We start from the raw sequence: 22,293 nt of genomic DNA on the forward strand, positions 1-22,293 counted from the left end.
GCTGAGCCCCAGATTCAGTGAGATGCCTGGTATGTAGCAGATCCTCTGTAAGCATCTGGGGAATGAAGGAAGGCAGGAAGGCAGGAAGGCAGGCAGGAAGGAAGGAAGGAAGGAAGGAAGGAAGGAAGGAGGGATTGATTGAGAGCTGAAGTCAGGAGCCTGAGGATGCACAGTCAGGAGAGCTTAGAGAGGAGCACCACTCCTCCTGCAGAGGATGGGGAGAGGGCCCGGAGGGGTCGGATCTGTCGGAGGAGGGCAGTTACGGTGCCCAGGCAGTGCTGCGTGTGCCAGGGAGAGAGACAAGGCGTCCAACCTGTGTCAAGGGATTTGTCAGGTACTGTCCTGAGCTGAGGTTGGAAGAGGGAGGGGAGAGCATAAAGGCCCTTGGTGCCTGGGCAGGGGATGGTGGAGGAGGGAAGTGCGTGGTCTAGTGGGGCTGGTCACCAGCGGCTTGGGTGGGTGAGTGTTCCCAAAGGTGAGGCCAGAGCAAGACCACCACCTGGGATCCAGTACAACTGCTGGCTCTGCCTCACAAGACCATCTTCCCTGATGCCACACACGGTGTCTCAGTGCAGCGTTTCGGGGAAGGAAGAAGAAAGAGCCTTTCCGCGGCTGCCCACTGGGTGCTGGTGGTGATTCTGCCACATCTCCAGGTTGCCACACAGTGACACCTGTGGATCCCACTGCGTCTCATGCCTCAGTGGCAGCAGCAGGACCCAGAGCGGGAGGTAGGAAGCCCACGGGCAGGCATGAGGCTGGCAGGCGGCTGGAGCATACACTGTTATGTTGGTCGCCAGAGCTTCAACAAGTGGCCAAAAGCTGTGGAGATTGGAGGTGGAGATGGGAAGCGGCGCCTAGGAGGGGCTGCGGCTGCAGCTCCGTGCCGCTGGCTCCCCAGCGCCTGTCCTCGGCAATTCCCCTCCTCCCTCTCCCAGGCTGGCAGTGGTTCCCATCTGCAGGGCACCTGCAGGAGTCAGCAGAGCCTTATGCACAGGCTTGCAGCTCCCTGCCTCAGGCCCCGCTGGGCCCCAGGTTTGCTGCTGTGAGTTCGGCCAGGCTGGGGTGCGCGGGAGTGTGTACGAGGCCTGAGGTGCCCACCAAGTCCTCACCAGCAGAGAACCCATGTGGGTGGCCAGTGGGCAGAGGAGCTCTCAGTATGGCTTGGATGGCAGCGTTTTATTAATGACAAGCAGTGACAACAGCAGCAATGATGGCTGCCACCCACTGCGTGCCTACCACATACCAGGACATGTGTCAAGCTTTGGCAAATGGCAGCTCACAAAATCCCAGGTGGAGGTGGGGGCACTACTGAGATGAAGGGCTCCTGGCCCTTGGTGGGAACTTCTATGGCTCCACTCCACTGCCCTGACCCCCGATGCCTGGGTCACGGGCCCGGCCCGCGGAGCTCCTGCACCGAGCTGACCATCAGGCTGCAGGCCACGTTGGGGAAGCACTTGGCTCCTGGCTCTGGGCACACAGGCCCTCCCAATTGCCTCCATTGAGCTAACTCTGAAGCTCTGGGGGACCCAGGTGACAGGGCCCAGCAGCTCCCCAACTGTGGGGAGATACTCTGGGTTGGGGTCCCCCTCGGTTGTGTCCAGTGGCTGGGTGCTGAAGACACTCAAATCTGGGTTCAAATCCGGGTTCAAATCCCAGCCCCACCCATCCTGATGTCTGCGTGACCTTGGCTGTCACACTCCATCTCTGAGCTGTCCCCTGGCTCCTTGGATAGGAGTGATGATGCTGCAGGGGCACCTGTCTTCTCTTTCTCCCCCTCTCCCGGCCCATCCAACAAGAACCTCTTTGGCCCAGAAGTGCTGCTTCTGGTGAAGGTGGAAAAGGAGACAGGAGGCCTGGCAGGCCGCTCACACTCCATTCTCTCCAGGCAGCAGGCGAGCCTGGGGTGAGCTCGTGCTCTTTGCACTCCCTCTGCGGGGCAGGTCATAGCACAGTGCTCTGAGCAGCTGGTCAGGTGAGGGGGCACTGCAGACCGACTCTCGGGGGGTGAGGCATAGACACGGAGATGGACACCGTAGGAGGCCCGACACTGGCCACAGGCTTAACCTGTGTCCCCTCCAGCGTGGACTGCTGATTCTTGGCCCCCATGATTCCTAGGAGCAGTTGTCAAACTAGGGTGACTGGCTTCTCCTGTTTGCCTGGCACTTTTCCGGTCCCACTTTTTAGGAAAACCTCCCAGTCCCAGGCAATTGGGATGGTTGGTGACCCTATTCTCAACTGAGATAAGATCGAGGTGAGGGTGGGGGACCAGGGACAGGACTGGTACTTGGACTCCCCATAAATGCCGGCCTTGGGGTATTACGATAAAACCATTCAGAAATAAGGCAAGTGAAGTTCCACACCCAGCCTTGGGTTTACAGGAGGTTTGAGGAAGGACCCACCCCACACCCAGCCTGCTCTCTCCTTCCCGCCCCCGCCCAGGGCCAAGCCCCCACCCCAAGCGACAACAGACAGCCATCTTTATAAGTACATTTTTATTGAAAATAAAAAAGGTGTGGTGCTTTCTTCCTCGTGAGTAGCAGACGGCCCACCCCCAACGCCGCTGGTCCTGCTTCGGGTGCAAAGTCTCCGCACAAAACTGACATCAGTGGCTCGTCGTCGACAAGATGGCCCGACTTGTATATTTGTCTGTTGAGACAGAACTCCTAGGAACAGGAGCCATCTTCCCATGTACGCTCGGCACAGCGTCAGGAAGGCAGATCTCGGGATATTCACACTCATGCACTGGGCATCTCATACTGCCTGGGCTGGTTAAATCATACTTTGTACAGATTCAGAGAGTACAGTAATTATATATATATATATATAGATATCTCTTTAAATATATATAACTATATATAATATATGTCTATATTTTTACAGCTATTAGTCTTTCTTCCAAAACTTGCTTTAGAAGCTTCTAAGGAACATCTGAAAGCTCTGGGAGATCCTAGATGCCATCCTAAAGTTGGGATCAATTAGGAGATGGGTGAAAATGATCTATTTGAGGAAACACAGAGAGGGGATGTGCATTTTGTTCTCCACCTCGAGTCCGGACTCCTCTGAGGATTGGTCTGTGTTCAGAGGCTGCGAGTACATTCCTTCAACAGAAGTTCTAAGCTCAAATATCGGGCCAGTGTGGTTTCAGGGACGCTTCTGTCGCTTACGCTACAAATCCGCTGGGGCTCTCCTGCTGGACCCATGAGAGCTGTCTTCCGAATGCCCGGTTCTGGGTTAGGGTAGTTGTTCTCAAGTGAATTCTTTGTTTAAAAACTGGGCTCTTCTCTCAGTTTTCACTAACTGGGGGAAGAAGATTTTAACCCAACTTAGAGGAATTTATGCACAAAGATTAACTTTTCACTGAGTCCTGGCCGTGTCCCCAGGGAAGGGGGCCTCGCCTGGGGCTGGAGGACTAGGCTAATTGCAAAATCTGAGCCTTCTAGGTTTAAGCCAAGGTTGGGGAAGGTAGGACTGGTGCGTTTGTGCAAAGCTGGGCTACGCCCTGTCTTCCTCGATGTCCCTCCAGGCTGGCTGCTCAGCACTCCATGACACTTAGCCAGGATGCCCCTCCGGCCGAAGGTGGCCTCCCCTCACTTCTGAGCCCCAGGTGGCATGTGCTTAGGGCCAGGGACCTGCCCGGGTGTCTACTCAGGGAACAGGCAGGGGACTCAGCAGACTGCAGGCGGAGGGGCAAAGTACACGGGGGTGGGGTCTGGCCTGCTGTGGACCCACACCCTCCAGCCTGTTTGTCACCCACCCACCTGTCGGGAAGTGGAGGGCACCAACCAAGAGTCCCGTAAACTGCTTACCAGGTTGGGGCAATGCTGAAGGCCACTGGCGGCACCGTGCCCTGCTAAGGTGCACAGCGAAAGCAAAACCCAAATCCAAACCAAAACCAAGTGCTCCCAAGGAAGGAAAACTGAAAAGAAAAGATCCTTTCTGGGAGGGTGTGCCCTGGGCCTGTCCTCAGCCTGTACCCGCTGACCTGGGGGCAGGAGCCGGGTTACAGTCACAGCAAACTCACCGTCTCCCCTCTGCTCTCCGAAAGACAGCGGGACGTACAGAGCTCCATGGGCACAAGGGCTCTGCGACAACGGATGTCTCAGTTCAGCCCGAATGGGGACTGGTTTTCAGTCTGTCAGTCTCACCCTCCAGAGAACTACCCCGGTGGTTTGGGAGGCAGACGGGGGCCTCCTAGCTAAGTTCCTACACAGCCAGGGTGGAACCAGTACATGCGCCCGGTTCCTTCTGAGCAAGTGCGTGGGTGGTGAGGGAACCATGGGGTCAGGAGTGTTCTTCCGGTCCACTAGGGGATACAAAAGCACACGGCCGCTGTCTCCACGGGCCGAGTGATGTGCCCACAGGGCAGGCGGCCACCTGGGATACTGGCTGGCAGACCTGGGTCACCAGGCCTGGAGGGTCCCCTCCTCCTACCCTTTTCCCTTCCCTTTACCATTTTAGAACATAAGACCTCAGAAAGGGACATTCAAAGGGAGCCACTGGAAGAATACCACCTCTTTCTGGTGAGGGGAGGCCTGGCTCTCAGCAGAAGGGCCGAGTACCTGGTCAGGGTCTCAGGGGAGTGTCAGGGAGACCCTGCGCCAGGCCGGGTCGGCCCAACCCAGAGCGCCCACAGTGGGTTTGGCACAAGTGGTGGCCTCTGTCAGAGGAGGCAGGGCCTGGCTCACATGGCTGCATTAGTTCCTACAAGGGTCAGGTGTGGGAATGAGTCTGAGAAGAGGCGTGGTGGCCTCTGTCCTTCCTGGGCCCCTGGCCTGGGGTTCAGTGAGTCATTTTGCCCCTGGAAAGCCAGACACTACTCCAGAGTGTAAACGAGCCCCTTTGTCTGTTCATTCAGGGGGTACTTTGCAGGCTGGGCCCATAGCCCTCCGTGGCAGGAAGTCAGGAGTAAGGAGCCAGGGGCCCAGGGTGTTGGTGGAGACAGGAGGGAGAAGGCGGGCCCTGAAGACTGAAGACAATCGCAGATGGGACAATGTACGGATGTGTGGAAGCACCTTTGAAAGGGGACATCTCATGGCTGTGCCGATGGCTTCTGTTGGGAACGGCATGGTCAACAGAGAGGCAGGTGGGCTTTCTGGGGAGGAGGAGGGGTTTTCTGGCGGAGTGGCCCCTGGATCGCCTTTCCTTTGGCTAGAGGGGGTGCCTCCCCACCCAAGCAGACAGACAGACTCCCCGCCTTTGTCAGAGTGCGGGCTGTAGACAGCAGCTGGGAGACAGCAGATCAAACACGAGACAAGGAAGAGACGTGGAGCGCCTCGGGCAGGGGCGCTGCGCCGGGGGCTGCATGCAGGTGGCTCAGCCTGGTGTCTGCACTGCCCATGCCCGCGGGCTGACTGGGGCAACGCTGGGAAGAGGATGGTTTCTCCCTTGGGAGGCTCAAGGCCTGCAAGGCAATGAAGTCCTGGACAAGCCCAGTTTCAGCTCGTGTCCACCTGCTTTCCCGTGTCCACTAGTGCCGCCAAGGTGCCCCTCTGGCCAGCGGGTCTGGGGCCTGCCGGCTCACACCACAGCGCTGTTCACGTCCACTCCTTTGCTCTGCGAGGAGGTCATGGGATACTCAGCAACACTGGTGCCGTTCTCCTCTTTTCTTAGTGGTTTCCTGGGAGGGGGTGGAGAGGCCGGGAAGGAAAGGGAAGGGGAGGCAGGGACATCCATTAGTTATCAGTGACTGGCAGGAGTTATCATGACTTTCCAGTTAGCCTACCAGGCTCTGTTCTGGGTTAGCATCCTTGGGCTGCTGGTCCTTGGGGTCAATGAGAAGCTCACTGTAGTCTTAACTAGGGTGACCATATAATGTGTCATGAAAACCAGGACACAGTTGAGAGTGAAAGAGGGGAGCTATTAATAACAAAGCAGGAAGAACAGGCCTGAATTGGGGCAGTTCTGGACAAACCAGAACGTCTGGTCAGCCTCATATGACGCCTGGTCAGGCTTTGATTGATCCCTTTGATCATGAGCAAACAGACATGAAGATGAATATTTAGGGGTGCAAGTCACTAAAGAGAAGAGGTACTAGTGGTTGGATTTTGCAGTCTTGCCTCTGTGTGCTCAAAGGCAAGGGGAAAATGTGATGAAGTGGACGGTGGTGATGGTGATGCTGGTGTTAACGGTGGTGGTAGTGATGGTGGTAGAGGTGATAACGGTGATGGTGGTGATGGTGGTGGTAGTGATGGCGGTAGAGGTGATAACGGTGATGGTGATGAGGGTGGTGGTAGTGATGGCAGGTTGAGGTAGTGGTAATAGTAATGGGGGTGGAGGTAGTGGTGTTGGAGGTGGTAATGGTAGTGGTGATGATGGTGGAGGTGGTTACTGTGGAGTTGGTGATGGTGATGATATTGATGGTAATAATGGTGGTGATGGTTGTGTTGATGATGGTGGCAATGATAACGGTGGTGGAGGCAATGGTGGTGGTGGTGATGATGATGGTGGAGATGGTGATGGTGGTGGTCATGATGGAGTTGATGGTGGTCATAGTGGTAATGATACTAGTGGTGGTGATGCAGTTGGTGGTGGTAACAATGGTGGTAATTGTGGTGGTGATGATGGTGGTAAATTTGTGCACACTAGTGGTTCTCAAACACTTCCTGTCGAGCCATTTGAAGCTCATTCCAGAGGCCAGTTAACGCCGAGAGACATCCCCCCATGCACACAGGGTCGGGAAGGCGGGGAGGGAAGCTTTGAGAAGGCTGGTGCTCGCTCACTGAGGTTCTGAACTTGCAGCACGACTTTCTGGCCTGGCACGAAGCCCCCTCCTCTCCTTAGCGGTTCAGGAGGGCTCCGGCCCCCCACCCTAGGCTGTGGCTATAGCCTCCTGATCCAGGCCAAACATGCTCTGTGGCTCTATCCCATCCCACATGCTCCTGTCTCTTGACGGATCTGAGGCCCATGGGCTGTAAGTCAGACACCTCCTGTGTCCCCAGTACCGCTGGGGCTGAGCCTGAACTGGCCTTTCTTGTGTGTTGTCTAAACTGAATGGTTATGGTTGTCATTGAAAGCCCAGTGATCAATTGCTTCTGCCTTCTCACAGGTCCCTGGAGCCTCAGCAAAACCCAGTATGAGAAGTGCTGGTACTTGGTTACTAGTGTGATGCCCACGGGAGAAAGCCCGGCAGGAATTAGTTTTGGGGAGCGAGGGTCTGCGAGGTGGTTATCAGGAGTTTCACGGGGTGAGATTGTCAGGCCTGCTCCGAGATGACACCCCAAGACCAAATCTGTTAACTGTCCCCTTTGCTCTCACAGCAGGAGCTCGCAAAACCCACGACGAATCCCGGATGCCCTCACTCTGGGTGTCACACCCAGCCACCGCGGCTTCTAGAAATGTGAGATGCAAACCAACACTTCCTCTCATGGCATAGCATGCTTTCTGCAAAGCACTCTCAGCCACAAATTTTCTTGTCCCCTCTCATAATGGTCCCCTGAAGAAGCTAGGCCTGGAGTTGGGGAAACTGAGGCTCAGGGAGAGCTGTGACTTGCCCAAGGACCTCCAGCTGGTTTGTGGTGGTCCTACCATGTCTTGGCCCAGACATCTTTCTATTAAATCAGCATTCCCAGCAGGCGTTCCCCCCACAATGGGCTCCGTGGCCCAATCAGCTCGGGGAAGGCCTCCCTCACCTCCCTCTCGGAGATTCCCAAAAGTTCTCAAGTTCTCCAAGAAGCCTGTCTCATTTTGCTTTAATCCAGCACATCCCATGTTCTGGGGTCTGAGACCCCCATTTATGTAGATGCTCACAGACTTTCTGGAATCCCCAGGTTTGTAGGGCTCAGATGAGTTGCCTCGTTTGTGACAGGCTTGAGGAAATGACAGACTTGGAGCCAACCTCTGCCCCTGGGCATTTTCTCCCTCTTTCTGCTTTGTCCCTCCTTGCGTCTCACCCACACCACTGACTTTGCTGGGTGGGCTTGATTTCCAACTCAGTGAATTTGCATGGCCTGGAAAATTGGGGTGGGGTGGGGAGTGCCTTTTCTTTTTTTTTTCCTGAGGAACACTTGCCCTGAGCTAACATCTGTTGCCAATCTTCTCTTTGCTTGAGGAAGATTCACCCTGAGCTAACATCTGTGCCAGTCTTCCTCTATTTTGTATGTGGGTCACTGCCACAGCATGGCTGCAGATGAGTGGTGTAGGTCCATACCTGGGAACTGAAGCCAGGCCACTGAACTGGAGTGCACTGAACTTAACCACTAGGCCACGGGGCCTGCTCCAGAGGGTGCATTTTTTTACAATGAGAGACCCTGTGTTCTCCCCACCAGGAGGCCACGGATGGACTTCAGTGAGATTCCTAAATTTATCATCAGTATACAGTACATCAGAATCAGGACTGCAGAAAATATTAACAGGCAAAAATCTCTGGGCCCAAATGCACACTGCTTTTCTCCCTAATCTTGGGCTAGGTCAGAAAAATCACCTGCAACAGGTCCAGGTCAGAGGTCATGAGGCTTAAGGACCTACGACAGTGGACAATGAAGAGATGATGCTGGGGGTCTGCAGTTCCCATGGAAAGGGGCAAAGCCTGGAGGGCACAGAACTCCCGTCCTTTGCGGGGGGAGGGCAGGAAGTCAGCAGGATTCTTTCTCCCAGAAGGAGAGATTTCTAAGGCCAGGCTGCTGGCTGGGAGACCCCTTTGAATTCTCAGGGCCCTAGAGGAAACGGTGTCTCAGAGGGCCTGGCAGGAAGCAAGCCTGGCTGCAGGGACAGTGGGCACAGGGCAGGAGACAGCCCCAGGGCCTCCTCAATGCCCAGCCAGCTCCCAGGCAGGAAAGGACGAAGGGGGTCTGGGCAGGGGCTCCACCCAGCCCAGAAGGCAACTTTGGCTGGTGCAGCCCCCACACAGGAGCATTCCAAGCTTGAGCGTGGTGAGGAAAGGGGGTGGCTGTCCCCAGGGCCCTCCTGAGAAGTGCACTTGGCCGGCTCCCCTCCTCCACCACTGGAGCTGAGTCCCTAACCACTTTGCTCCCTGGGCTGCTGCCCCAACTCACTCCCGAAGCCTTTCCGGGATTCTCTGGAGCCCAGGGGAAGCTGGGGTTTTACCTGCAGCAGAAGACGGCTCTACCTTGCCCCTCCCACTCTGTCCTTTCACTAAGCACAGCGCTTCAGGGTGACTCTATGGAAGAGCTGAGAGGCAGACGTCATAGCTCAGTAAACTCCGGCTCCACTACTTTCTAGCTGTGTGACCTTGGGCGAGCCACTTAACCTCTCCATGCCTCAGTTTCCTGGTCTTTAAAATGGGTTCAACGATGGCTTGTTGGGAGGATTAAATATGTTAATGCCTGTTAAGCACTTAGACGAGCATCTGGCATACAGTAAGCGCTCCATAAATGTTCGTTAGCTCTCAGTACTGCTGTTGGAAAGGTGTCAGCTGGGAGCGGCTCCTGTTGCCAGCAGTAGCCAGCATTCACCAGTCTGCACAGACATCCTACCTAATGTATACCCCACGGGGCTCCGGAAATGCTAGAGGCTTGCCAGGACCCAGCCTGGCATCACTGTACTGTGAGCCAGCCAAGGCTGGTCTTGCTAAACCAAAGAAAGGCATTTCTGCCCTGGTGCAGGGAGAGATGGCCACAAACGGCTCCTTACACGGCATGGTTCCTACAACCAAGAGAAAGGGAAGTGAGCTTTTCCTTGGCCGTGTCCAGGATTCCTGCCAGTCAGAGTGCGGGTTCTCCCACCTTGAGAGCTCTTCCCCTGCCCCGGGCCCGGCAGGCAGCAGGCGCTCCACACTCTCTGCTCGGAGTGCTGAGCTGACAGCCCCGGCCGCACACGCCAGCAGTCACGGGCCTCTGCAGAAGCTGCCTCCACTGGCATGTCCGGCCTGGGCAGGGAGGGCCAGGACCCAGGTGACCCTCTTGGGCCCCGCTGACAGCGATGAGTCAGGTCCTATCCTCAGCCTGCTGCTCTGCTGGGGAGGCTGGAGGCAAAGAGCGGCTCAGAGGATCCTGAGAAGGGAGCACTGCCCAGCTCGCTGCTTGTCTCATGCTCCCTGATGCCCACCCTCGACACAGACACACACACCACACACATACAAACACATACACACACGCATATATATGCACACACACACACACACGTCCATACACACACACAGCTCCACAATGGGATGCCTCTGTAGACTGCAGACTTCTCCAAACCTGGGTCAAGAAGCCAAAAAAGCCTTTCTGAGCCACCGAGGGTCACTGACCGTGAAAGCAGCAGCCCCGTTTCCAGCCCTGCACACCTCTCGCTCCATCACCCACGTGGAGGCGAGTCGGGTGTGTGGCTGATGGACATCCTCACAGGCCAATGGAGCCAACTGTTTTGACCGTCTCCCCAGGGCTTACTTGTTCAGCCTCCTCTGCTGAGCACGTTGAAGGTCGGCGCCTGCGAGTCTCACAGGCTGTGTTCTCCCCTGGGACCCACTGGCAGGGGAAGTCGTCTGCATCTTATTCTGAGAGCCATCTGAGCACTCCTTAAGTCGGGGATTCCTTTCTATCCCCTTGCCCTGCCCCATGACCTTGACCTAGCGTGTCTGGAGAGATGAGATCAGAGAAGGATGGAGCTTCTTGGTAACCAAAGAAAAAGGCCCCACGAAGCAGGCCCCTGTTTGGGTCTCCCATCCGCCGGCACTGAGCACACTCTCAATCTGCCCGCCTTTCTGTCAGTGACTGGCCTGCGGTGCGTGTGGCCTGGGCTCCACGGACCCCCTGTGCTGAGGATGCTGCCTGCCTCTGACCGCCAGGACGGGATGTCATCCCCCACCACAGCGGGCGGGTCCCTTGGGAGAACAAATAAGCCCACACGAGTATCTCAAGCCCAAGGCAGGTCGGGACCCCCTACGCCCCAGGCCCTTCTGGGTCCAATCTCTTCTTGGAGGGAGGATTGTGGTGATGATGATAATGAGACGCTGTGGCATCTGGGACTCAAAACAAACCTGCATGCTGATCTCATCAACGGGGGGAAACCAAACCATAGCCAGCCTAGAGGATGGCAGTGTGGTCCAGGGGAGAGGGCGCTGGCCCAGGAGTTAGAGGATTGAGACTTGGTTTGCAACGAAGCACAAGAACCAGCTCCCTGAACCCAGCCAGGGTCCCGAAGGAAGTGAGATGGTCTCCGGGCGGCCAAGGCCACGTATTGATGCTCAAGCGCTCCCTCCTCAGAGCACACACTCACGAGTCACTTAACAGCGGGAACGCGTTCTGAGAAATGAGTCCTTCCACGATTTCCCAGTTGTGGGAACATCACAGTGTGTACTTACACAAACCTAGATGGTTTCACCACACCTAGGCTATACAGTACCTACCCTAGGGGACAACCGCCATATACGTGGGCCATCGATGACTGAAATGTCATTATGTGGCCTATGACTGTACTAACTTTGACTTGACTCTTGGTACAGCCAGACACGGTGGTCTTGATTTCCAGGCAGAGAGGCTGGATTTGGGGGCGTGTGGGCGGTGGTGTCATTATAGGTCTGCATTCAGACAGCAGGGAGAAGTGACAGATGGGAATGGCTGGGTCTCAAGCACTCAGTCAATGCATTGGGCCCCAACTTGGCCCAAGAGATTGTGGTGCAAGAGATAACCCCAGTCTCCAGACCCCAGGGAGCGGAGATGCATTCAAGGTGAATTTCTCGCTCCCCCGTGGCAAGCTGAGGCTCAATGAAGAGGTTCCACCCCTGTCCTGAATCCCTGCGGCCAGCCTGCCTCTCTTCCTCCGGCCCCTGCTCTGACCTTGACTCTGCACTCTGGAAGAGACAGGGGAGAGAGGGCGGGCTGATGGGTGTGCCCTGTGGGGAGGAAGATGAGGCAGCAGGTGGCGGGGCTCCTCTGAGGCAGTCACCGCCCAAGCACGTGTTGTGCACAGGTGGGAGGGGGGCCGGGCCACTGCGAGCATGGAGGGGGGCCTCTGAGTCAGTGTGCATGTACTTGAGCTTGTGCACCGAGAGAAGGCTGAAGGAACGGGGCTTCGAGGGCAGGGAGAAGAGATGGCAGAGGGTCGAGGAAACGGAAATCGGTGAAGGGGTGGGGCCAGGCCTTTAAAATTGGGCGTGTGTTATTTATTCTAAAAGCAGATTCTACTGTACTCACCCAGAGGGATGAAAAAACGCCTCAGTTTACCAAAATTCGAAATAGAGTTTGTCAATTTAAAAGGTAGAATCCAGGGCCGGCCCCATGGCCAAGTGGTTAAGTTCGCGTGCTCTGCTTTGGCCCAGGGTTTCGCTGGTTCGGATCCTGGGTGCGGACATGGCACTGCTCATCAGGCCATGCTGAAGCAGCATCCCACATAGCACAGCCACAAGGACCTACAACTAGAATATACAACTAGGTACTGGGGGCTTTGGGGAGAAGAAAAATTTTTAAAAATTTAAAAAAAGAGATTGGCAACAGATGTTAACTCAGGTGCCAATCTTTAAAAAAGAGGTAGGATCTGGCAAGCCCAAATAAACAAGCCTCCACTCCTACCACAGAGAGTCATGGAACGGTTACTACACACTGGATGCTGTGCCGGGGCGCTGATGGGAGAGAGATGAGTAAGACAAGATGACGGCTCCCCTGTAATGTGCATGTGTGCACACGCTCACACACGTGCACGAGCACACATGAGTAAACACCCACATGAACCTACCTAGAGAAGAAAGCAGAAATGCAAACTCAGGGAGAGCTACCACTGTGGCAGCTGGGTAGGGACGAAGAGCCATACCAGCCCGGACGCCATGTCAGAGAGCGGGTGGCAGAGCTGGGTCTGGAGTGGGGAGCAGCAGGACTCGGTGCTTGCAGGGCTAGAGGGAGCTCCCTGAACAGAACCCTCAAAGGAAGCTCAAAGGACACAGAGGAGGGCTGCAGATCTCTGACCCGAGCGTTCCTCTTCCCCATCGGGGCCTCAGTTTCTTCCCACGACAGTGGAGGCCTTTTCTGGCTCAGACACTCAGCAACCTCACGTCCACCCCTTCATGGCATTCCATGGCCCCAGGCACCCAGGTCTTCTCTACCTGCCACATTCACCAGCAACTAACCCTCCTCTGGGCCACCCCAAGGCTCCACAAAGAACGCAAACTCTCAAAAGAAAACGGACTTCACTGACTCATTTGCTATCGAGTTTATGATTCAGGAAAGATCTTGGAAAAATTCCACGATGCAGTCAAGCTAAAAGGATGAAGGGCTGGAGTGGGAGGAGGAGACGGAGAGAGCTGAGTGCAGCAAGTTCCCAGAGAGGGGCTCTGTCAGGACCCTACTTCAGCTCGGAAGGCTGTTGGAGAGACGATCGTAGCCCAACGGCTGTGCGACAGGTCCAGAGAGCTGCTGTCTGCCCGGAGGAGGACGGAGTCTCCGCGCAACCTAGAGCTGGCGCATGGATCAGCCGCCGTGTTCGACCAGATTGAGAGGAGGCACTGCTAACTCCAGGAAGGAGAGATCATAGTACACCAGGTGACTCAGCTGCGAGCAAGATTGCAGTGTGGTACTGAGGTAGACCCTGGCGGCACTGAACCCCACGCTGGAGACGCCCGTGGGAAGAGGAGGGGAAGAGGGGAAGCCTGTCTTACGTCTGTGGGTGGTGTTAGGGTGCTGAGCCTCGTGTCCTCCACAGTGCAATGTCAACAGATAATGTTTAAGATCGAAAGAAAATTTAAATAGTGTATCCGCTTCACTTAGAATATGGAGAGAAATACCAGAAGAAACAGCCAGCGCTCAAAAGTGGTTGCTTCTCAAGAATGTGACTTGGGGGAGAAACGGGGACAGTCAGGAGGCTGCTGTTTCTCTTCATAGGCTGTGACACATTTGACTTTTTAAACTATGTGCATGTATTACTTTGATAACAATAAGAATTAACTGGAAAGGTGGTAACAGATGTGCAAAGCCCCAACCATACCTTCTAGCCATAAAGCCCCTTGAGAGGCGTGCACAGTGCTCCTGAGTCTGGGGTGGAAGCAACCCCTCTCCCACTTCCTCTCTTTCTCTCCTCCATTACTTGGAGCTTATTTTTCCTCTTCAGAGCGCTTCTAGTCTTTTAAAGTACCTCCTTTACTAATTTGCTGGTGTGTGTGTATATTCGATCTGCTCCCCCCGATGGAGGAGGGCAGGGACTCGGTCTTGTTATCTCTACATCTCTGATGCCTAGTCTAGTCCTCGGCACACAGTAGGTGCTCAATAAATGTCTGTGGACCAACAGTGACTTACCAAGCAGCCCTGTGGCAGTCAATGGGTTTTCTAAGGCACCATCAAAGAGACTTGGGCCATCAAAAGTGCCCGTTCTACTGGCAGCAGCCCAATCACGAAAAGCTGACGTGCGCCAGAGCCCAATAATGCACGTGCTCCGGCACTCAAGCACATGCGCACACCTGAGCTCACTCTCATGGAGCAGCACGGTTGCTTATTGTCTGCAATTAAGGGTCTGCAGGATCGGCCAAACTGTTCTGCAGCCTTTTATTGGTCTTTCAGCCAATACCCTGTGAATTAGAAGGAAGTGGCTGTCAAGTGGCTAAATGGCAAATCAATGGCAGAAGAAGGACCCACGCCTCAGACGGCTAAAGGAGGCAAGGTGCTCCTCCTGCGCCTGGGGTGTGCGGGCGCTCAAGGGAGGGGCGTGGAAGGAGTGGGCGTCATCTTTCCTCAACGCAGGGCTCTTGCCGCGTGAAGGGTGTGGCTGTCGGAGAAGCCACACAGAGGGCGGCCTCACTCTTGAGGCTGCACAGGCCCGGGGGGCTCCCTCCTTCCAACCGGAGTCTGAGGCCTGGCCCTCCCACCCGGGCAGCGGGCACCCCGTGCCTTGGGGCTTTATCCCAATGACTGGCGCTGATCACACCTTGTTTGGGGTCCATATTCCACCCTGGACCAAGAATTCTTTTGTCACCTCCACTCACAGAGTCTTGCTCTTCCCTTCAGACACTCCTCTCCCACTGTAATACATGGTCCTCCACGGGGCGGTGTGATGAACACCCGCTCCTCTCCCCAGGGGGTGTGTGCAGAGAGGGCACGGACTGTGTCCGAAGGCCCCACCACCGAGCCCCTGGCACCTGGCCCAGCGCCCGGCAAGCATTTCGGTCAGGTCTGAGCGGCGGGCTGACCAACGGCAGTGGTTCTTCTGCCAACTTGGGATGGGAAACAAAGGCTCAGAGCTGCACAGAGACATGGAGGACCCTCATTTCACAGGGAAGGGAAACTGAGGCCCAGCAATGGCAGTGGTACCCACCGGGCTTGGGTGGAACTGGAACCCGGGGATCTTGACTCCCAGTCCTGGGTTCTTTTACCAACTCCATTGTATCTTGCTGTCTGATCACAGGTGCATGCCAGGTGTAGGGGTGGGGAGGAGGCCTGAGAGGGAGCATGGGAGTACAGAACGCCCAAGCACTCCAGGGCTTTATCATCTTTTTAATTTTTTTTTTTGAGGAAGATTAGCCCTGAGCTAACTGCTGCCAATCCTCTTTTTGCTGGGCAAGACTGGCCCTGAGAAACATCCCTGCCCATCTTCCTCTACTTTATATGTGGGACGCCTACCACAGCCCGGCTTGCCAAGCAGTGCCACGTCTGCACCCGGGATCCGAACCGGCGAACCAGGGGCCGCCGAAGTGGAATGTGTGAACTTAACCGCTGTGCCATCGGCCGGCCCCCCTGGCTTTACCATCTTGAAGCTGTGGATAAAGAAGCTGTTCACAGCAAACTCAGGGCAATGAGGCCACCGAAAGGTAAACCGCATGGGCTCCTCACAGCTGGGGACCCTCTAGAGTTTGGGGTAGTTGACCAGGGACTTGGGGACCTTGCATGTGCTAGTTCCACTGTGAGCCACACCCCTTCCTGCCCCTTTGGCTTGGTTAATGCCCAGGCCCCTCCAGAAACGTCTTGGGGCCCAGGTCTGGGTGAGGCATCCCTCCTCTGGGATCCCCCACCTCGGAGCCCCCAGAGCTCGTATCACCCAGCACAGAGCTGGGACTTTGTCTGAGTCACTGAGTCTGTATGGGAAGCGGGGATTAGACCCCACCTCCCGCCAAGGTCAAGGCCCAGTGAGGGCCCTTCTGCGCCTGCTCCTCAGCCTCCTCCCGTCCCTGCAGAGGCCAAGCTGGCATCTCCAGATTCACCTCCTTCCTACCCCAGCTGATTCTAGAACCACCCTCCCAGCAATCCGGCTCCAGAAGCCTGTGCTGTGGCCATTCACAAAGATCCCTCGGAAATCCTCCCCTAGGACTCCAGGCGGCGAGAGTTTTAAAAAAAGCACGGTTTATCTCTGAATTTTCCTTTTAGTGGTTTTACAGGGACATGAAATGCTTTTGTTTCCTGAGAGAAAAGGCATGTTTCAGATGAATTATTAACCAAAGAGAATTGGCCATGAGCAAGACATCCTCCATTTACTCTGGAGAGAAATGCAGACAGACAGCTGGCTTGCACAGGCTATCTCTTACGGCCCCCAGCAGAGGTCAGCGGGCGGGGGGAGCAGAGAGCGACGTTGGTGTTCCACACTGGGGTGTAACTTCCGCTGCCTCCTTCTCCCTCCGCCAACGGGTGAGGGCTCCCTTCCCCCTCAGGCCTCCTTCCAGGCCGGTTCCGGGAGCGCTGGCCTCTGTTTCTGCCTCCACTTGCCGGTGAGCAGAGCCCCCTCTTGTCACTGAATATCCGTTCTCGTGTGCCAGGACGCCCTCTCTGGATTAGGAGGATTTTGAGGGCAGAGGGCTGGGTCTTGGACCAGAGGAGGATGCTGATCATGGCGCTCGGGCAGAAAAGGGAGTGCGCCCCGGTCTCCATTTACCACCCCCATCCACCCTGTGTCCCCGGAGGCTGACGCCTACCACTCGTTGCATCTCCCGGGCTCCCATTTCTTGGGTTTGGCCAATGGGAAGCACCCTCGGGAGACCGGAAGGCACGGAGAGAGGTTGGGGCGTTTCCTTCCTCTTCCTTCTTCTTTTGGGGCTGCTTCTCTGGCTGTTCCAACCACAGCTCCTGCTGAGCCGCCCTCCTGGGAAGCTCTCTGTGTTCCGAGGGCACTATTTCCTCCTCTAGCCGGTCGTCCCAGGGGTGCTAACCACTCCCACTGCTGGAGACCGCGAGGCCTTCACAGGCCCCATTTGCTCCCTGGGTCAGCCCCCAACTCCTGAGGGAGCCCTGACCACACCCGTGGAGAGCCCGGCTCACACCCCTCGAGGGAGCCCCGCCCACACCCCCGGCAGGGATCAACTGAGCCATCTAGGGTGATATTTCTTTCCAGGGCAGACCCGAGAGGCAAGAGCTCAGAGCCTGTGGAAGGGGCAAGGGGCAGACAGGAGGCCCCTGCGCCTGCTCTGAAGGGAGGTGCGGGTGACGCCCCCGCACGGCTTCCCGGGAGACCTCCAGCCCCGCTGATACCACGCCCGCATGCCACAGCTGGGGACACTGCGACATCCCCAGGACATCCCCAGCTGGCTGCGACAGCGCGATACTAGTGTGAGTCTGCTCTCGGGGTGCGTCCCCTGCCCTCCTGCCGTTGAAGAGGCAGCGGTTTTCTTCAGGAGAGGTTTGGGGCAGAGAGGGAGGCAAGAGTGACCCTGTGTGTATTTTGGAAGAGTCTGAGCTTATTAAAAAGATGCTGCTGCCTTTCCCTAAGAGAAAGGGGAAAGTGTGAGGGGGGTCGTTGAGGGGACTCGGCCCCACTCTCTGCCAGCGCCCCAGGTGGACCTTGCACACTCTTCCTCAAAAACCTTCAGTAGCTCCCAGTGTCTCCTGAGTCACACGCAAGCTGCTCAGCCTGGTGAGAAAGGCCTCCTCCGCTAGGCTCATGGCTCCCTCCAGCCTCATCTCCGGTGTCCTGCAGGCTTCCTGGTGCCCTGCAGCCTTTGCTCACACAGGTGCCTTTGTCTGGAGAGCCACCCCTGCTCGGCTTCTTAGACCCCCTCCCCTTGCAGCAGGCTCTCAGCTCCAATGCTGGGTCACCCGGATCAGACTTAACGTGACTCCTCTGGGCACCCACGACAGGCTGCCAGCCAGCCGCCCGCAGCCTCACTACCACCTGCCTTGTAACACGGTTGTTCACTCATTGCCCCCACGGCCCTGTGGTCTTACCTGTGTCTACACCCAGAGCCAGGCACACGGTAGGCACCCTAAAACACTTGGGAATGGGACTGGCCATGTCTCCTGGGAGTGTCCAAGGCCAGGCCTCCCCCTGAGTTACAGAGTCTTGGGGCCTTGGGGCCTGTCCGTCTGTCCTTCTGGCCTCAGAGGGGCACAGACACACCTCACCACACCCCCAGAGACCCTCTTCTGGGCACCCCTGAGGAAGGGCAGACAGGAATAGCGAGGTCTGTCGTCAGCCCAGTACCAACCCAGAGCTGGGGTCAGGGCTGGGCTTGGGCGGCGTGTGGTTCTGACCCCACTGCTCCTGCCTCAGTTTCCTCAGCTGTGAAATGGAGCTGATCGGGAAGAGATGTGGCAAAGAGGAATTAAGAGAATGTTGGGGAGGCCATGCGCCCCGAGAGGGGCCATGGTTATTCCCTGGGTACTTATCTGTTTATCACTTTTGGAGGAAATTGCCTTGCAGTGTGGAAGGCAGAAGGGGCTGTCGGCTGGGAGCTGTGGCACCTGGACCCTGCCCTCCGGTGGCCTCTTCCGGCCAGTCACCAGGACGCTCCCAGGGCCCTTCACCCCGCGTGGCTGACTGTGCACACGCTTTAACACTTTTAACTTGATATTTCACTCTTTCTGCTTTTGAATTACTAAAGTGAAATCACATAGAACAGCCGATTAAAAGGGGAGAGTTCACTATTTTAGGCGTTCACGACTGCTCTTAGTGTAGATGCTCTACCTTTGGGCCTTGGGGGATTTGTAAAAATGCCCTTAGAAATATATTAACAAAGCCATGACCCTTGAGGGTTTGGCGACATTTCTGTTGGTCTTTTGAGTCTGTCTTCCCCTTCTCTCTGTCCCTGTGAAGGAGGAAGGCCATTTTTTGGAGGCGTCTAAGACTGGAAATCAGGGGATCTAGCCAGAGCTGCTGTGTTGCAGCTGCAGAGGGCGCCATTCACGCTGTGGCCTCCTCTGCCGTACTGAGGGCCCTGGACCCCGCCGAAACCTCCTCCGGCCCCGAAAATAGCCACCCTATGCTGCAGACCCCAACTCAACAAGGGGACAGTGCCTGGTAACCTTTTTTGCGAGGCAGAGTGAGATGATAGCTACAGCAATGACAGTGAGCATCACGGAGAGACAGTTTGCTGTTTGGATCACTCGTGACCCCACTGGACACACCTATGCATCCTTCAGAGCCAGCTGGGGCGTCACCGCCACTGAAAACCTTCCCTGAGGCATCTCAGCCTCTCTCTTCTCCCAAGAGAGCATCGCTCCCCCCGCTTCATCATTCTTCCTCTATCGCCAACTATTGAAAGAACGGAAGCTGGTACAGCACTTGGTGAGCACGTGCGTGTACCGGGCCCTGCAGAGTGTACATATCGTGCCTACTATTTACGGAAGGCCTCTCACCACTCACAACAGTAGGAGGTTGTTATTCTTTTCCCTCATGTTACAGAGATGGGGAAACCGAGGGCCAGAGAGGTAAAGTGATTTCCCCCTGGTCACACAGCTTGAACTAGAGTCTGAATTTAGATCTGACTCCAAAACCCAGTTCCCACTCCAAACCAGCATGGCGCCTCCGTCCTGTGGCTCCATCACCCACCCTGGAGGGATTATTTCCGTACTCCCTGGCCTCCAGCAAGCTCCCGATGGCAGGGCCTGTGACTTACAGGTAGGGTCACCTTATACTGCACCAAGCCTGGCATATCATTGGTGTTCATCAAATGCTTGCTGAACTGAGCGCCTTAAAAATGGCAGGGCCCTAATGTCTGAAATCACCTTTAAAATCTTTCAGCAAAGACACAGATAAGAGAAAAAACCAAGAGATGTAGCAAATATTAGCCAAATCTTGATAGCTGCTGAATCAGGGTGAAGGTAGAGAAGGGCTCATTGTACATTCTCTCTGCTTCTTACATGCTTAACAAATTTTATAGTTAAAAAAAACTTGGTGGGAGTAGACGGGGGGTCCCCAAGCTCAGCTGGGGTCCCTTAGGGCTCAGAGCCGGTGGGCACTCACCTTTTGATGGCTTTGTAGCAAATGATGGCAAGCACAGTGAGAAACACCAGGGAGGCGCAGCATACCGCAATGATGATCAGCAGCCCTGACCACCAGCTTTCCTCGGCGGGGCACGAGGTAGAGTTGGGAGCTGAAAGAGACGGGAGCAGCCTGAGTCTCCCCTGCATGGGCGGATCCCGGCTGGTGTCAGAGGTGGACCATCGTGGGTGACACTGAGGGTGGCCTCACCGCCATCCATCGCCCAGATGAAGGCTGTCTGACCTGTCCTGCCATCCCTACCCCCACCCTGGCGGCAGGTGACATCATGGCTGGCCCCCAGCCAGGCGGCATGCTCCGAGCAGGGGTTAAGCGCCGCGCCCAGAGGCCATCCATCCTCCCTTGGCATGAGCTAACCGACAGCAGGGTCAGGTTTAATTTCCCATGAAAAATAACAGAACATCTCCTTCTCTCAGTTGAGGCATTAAATCTGCTTCCTCTGAAGGTGGGGGTGGGGAGCAAGGCTCACAGGGCACACCGGGGGTGGAAGGAGAGAAAGGGAGGCCCATCAGTGTCAGCTCTTAAGCTAATTTCTTGCGAGGGGCAAGCTCTCTCCCTTCTTGGATTTGGCCCATGGTGGGTACCTGCAGCCGTCTCAGTTTGCACAGGGTGGCCAAAATTTGGAAAGGTCTGTCATTGACAAAGCATCTGATATTGGGTGCTACAGGACCCCCTTGTTGTTAGTCCATGCGGTCCTTGGGGTGAACCTGTCCTCCCCCTTGGCACGGGCTGTGTGGGGAGGACCCGGAGCACAGGTGTGGACTCAAAACAAAGCCAGTTCATTCTTCCCTGGGAAAAGCGGAGACATTGCGCAGCCTCATCCTGGGGGCTCTGGGAAGACCCGGACACAACTGGAGAGAAGTGCCCGGAATTCCAAAAGGAAAAGCAGAGAGAGGGAGGGAGGGTGGGAAAGAGAGAGGGAAGAAGGGAGAGGAAGAGGGAGGGAAAGAGAGAGAGGTGGAGATGGAGGGGGGGAGGGACGGACAGACAGACACTACCGGCATTGGGCGGGTCTTCAACACATGTGAATATGCGCAAAAGAATCGAAACTGTGCCCCAGACTCTGTGTCCACTTAATAGGCATCTTCAGAGGTGCAACAGTCTGTGGGGAATAAATGGATGATTTCCCAAAGGCCACCATGGATGCTTCATTATCATCGTTGTTGTTGTGATAATCATCAAGGTGTAATTTACATATAGTGAAATGCACCCATCTTAAGTGTACCGTCTGATCAGCTTTGACAAATGTGTACACCAGTGTAAGCCACATCTCTACCATGACACAGACTATTTCCATCCCCCCAGAAAGTTTCCCTGCCTGCTTCCAGTCAGTCCCCACCCTGGAGGCAACCACTATTGTGCTTTCTAAAATCAAAGATTAGATTTGCTTGTTCTTGAAATTCATATAAATGGAATCATGCTGTGTATTTTTTTTTTTTTGCTTCCTTTATTTAGCAAAGTGGTTTTGTGTGTGTGTGTGTGTGAGGAAGATTCGCCCTGAGCTAACATCCGTTGCCAACCCTCTTCTTCTTTTTTTTTTTTTTGCTTGAGGAAGATTAGGTCTGAGCTAACATCTGTGCCAATTGTCCTCCACTTTGTATGTGGGATGCCTTCAGAGCATGGCTGATGAGTGGAGTACGTCCACACCTGGGATCCGAACCTGTGAACCCTGGGCCGCCGAAGCAGAGCATGAAGAACTTTAACCACTGGGCCACCGGGCCGGCCCCCCTTAGCAAAGTGTTTTTGAGATTCATCCACATTGTTGCATACTTCAGTGGTTCCTGGCTTTTTATTTCTGAGTAATATTCCCTTCTATGAATGTACCACAATTTGTTCATCCGTTCACCTGTTGATGGACACCTAGGCTCTTCCCAGGCTTTGACTTGTGAATAAAGCTGCTATAAACATTCGCATACGTGGCATAGACGTGTTTTCTTGATATAGACACGTTTTCATATTTCTCTGGGATAAACATCTAGGAGAGGGATCGCTGGGTCCTATGGTGTGTGTATGGTTAACTTTATAGTAACTGCCATGCTGTGTTTCCCAAGTGTTTGCACCTTGTACACTCCGTTTGGAACAAGGAAAGACAGAAAGAAGGGAGTGGTTACTGAATTGTTCTCCAATTGTGGCCTTTAGAAACCCCAACACTGAAAAGATATATAGAATTCAAAATAGGAATAAATCATAAAATAAAGGAAAGGCAATCCAAAAGGCTTCTCATTCTCCCCA

General features: G+C 55.3%; 1 protein-coding gene across 4 annotated transcripts in view; it reads right to left on the minus strand.

Annotated features, from left to right (window-relative positions):
* Positions 1-2,481: 2,481 nt before the first annotated feature.
* The window catches only part of PRIMA1 (proline rich membrane anchor 1), a 62,288-nt gene continuing 42,476 nt past the window's right edge, over positions 2,482-22,293 (minus strand). For 2 of the 4 annotated variants that reach the window (XM_070514225.1, XM_070514226.1), the window contains exons 4-5: positions 20,026-20,155; positions 9,614-16,616 (exon numbers count right to left, since the gene is read on the minus strand). In XM_070514225.1, the coding sequence (XP_070370326.1) occupies positions 16,394-16,616; positions 20,026-20,155 (353 nt within the window). In that variant the 3' untranslated portion in view covers positions 9,614-16,393. The other 2 variants (XR_011504739.1, XM_070514227.1) reach the window with 2 other exon arrangements.

This window comes from Equus asinus, chromosome 7, assembly GCF_041296235.1.
Source record: "Equus asinus isolate D_3611 breed Donkey chromosome 7, EquAss-T2T_v2, whole genome shotgun sequence".
Taxonomy (NCBI): Eukaryota; Metazoa; Chordata; class Mammalia; order Perissodactyla; family Equidae; genus Equus; species Equus asinus.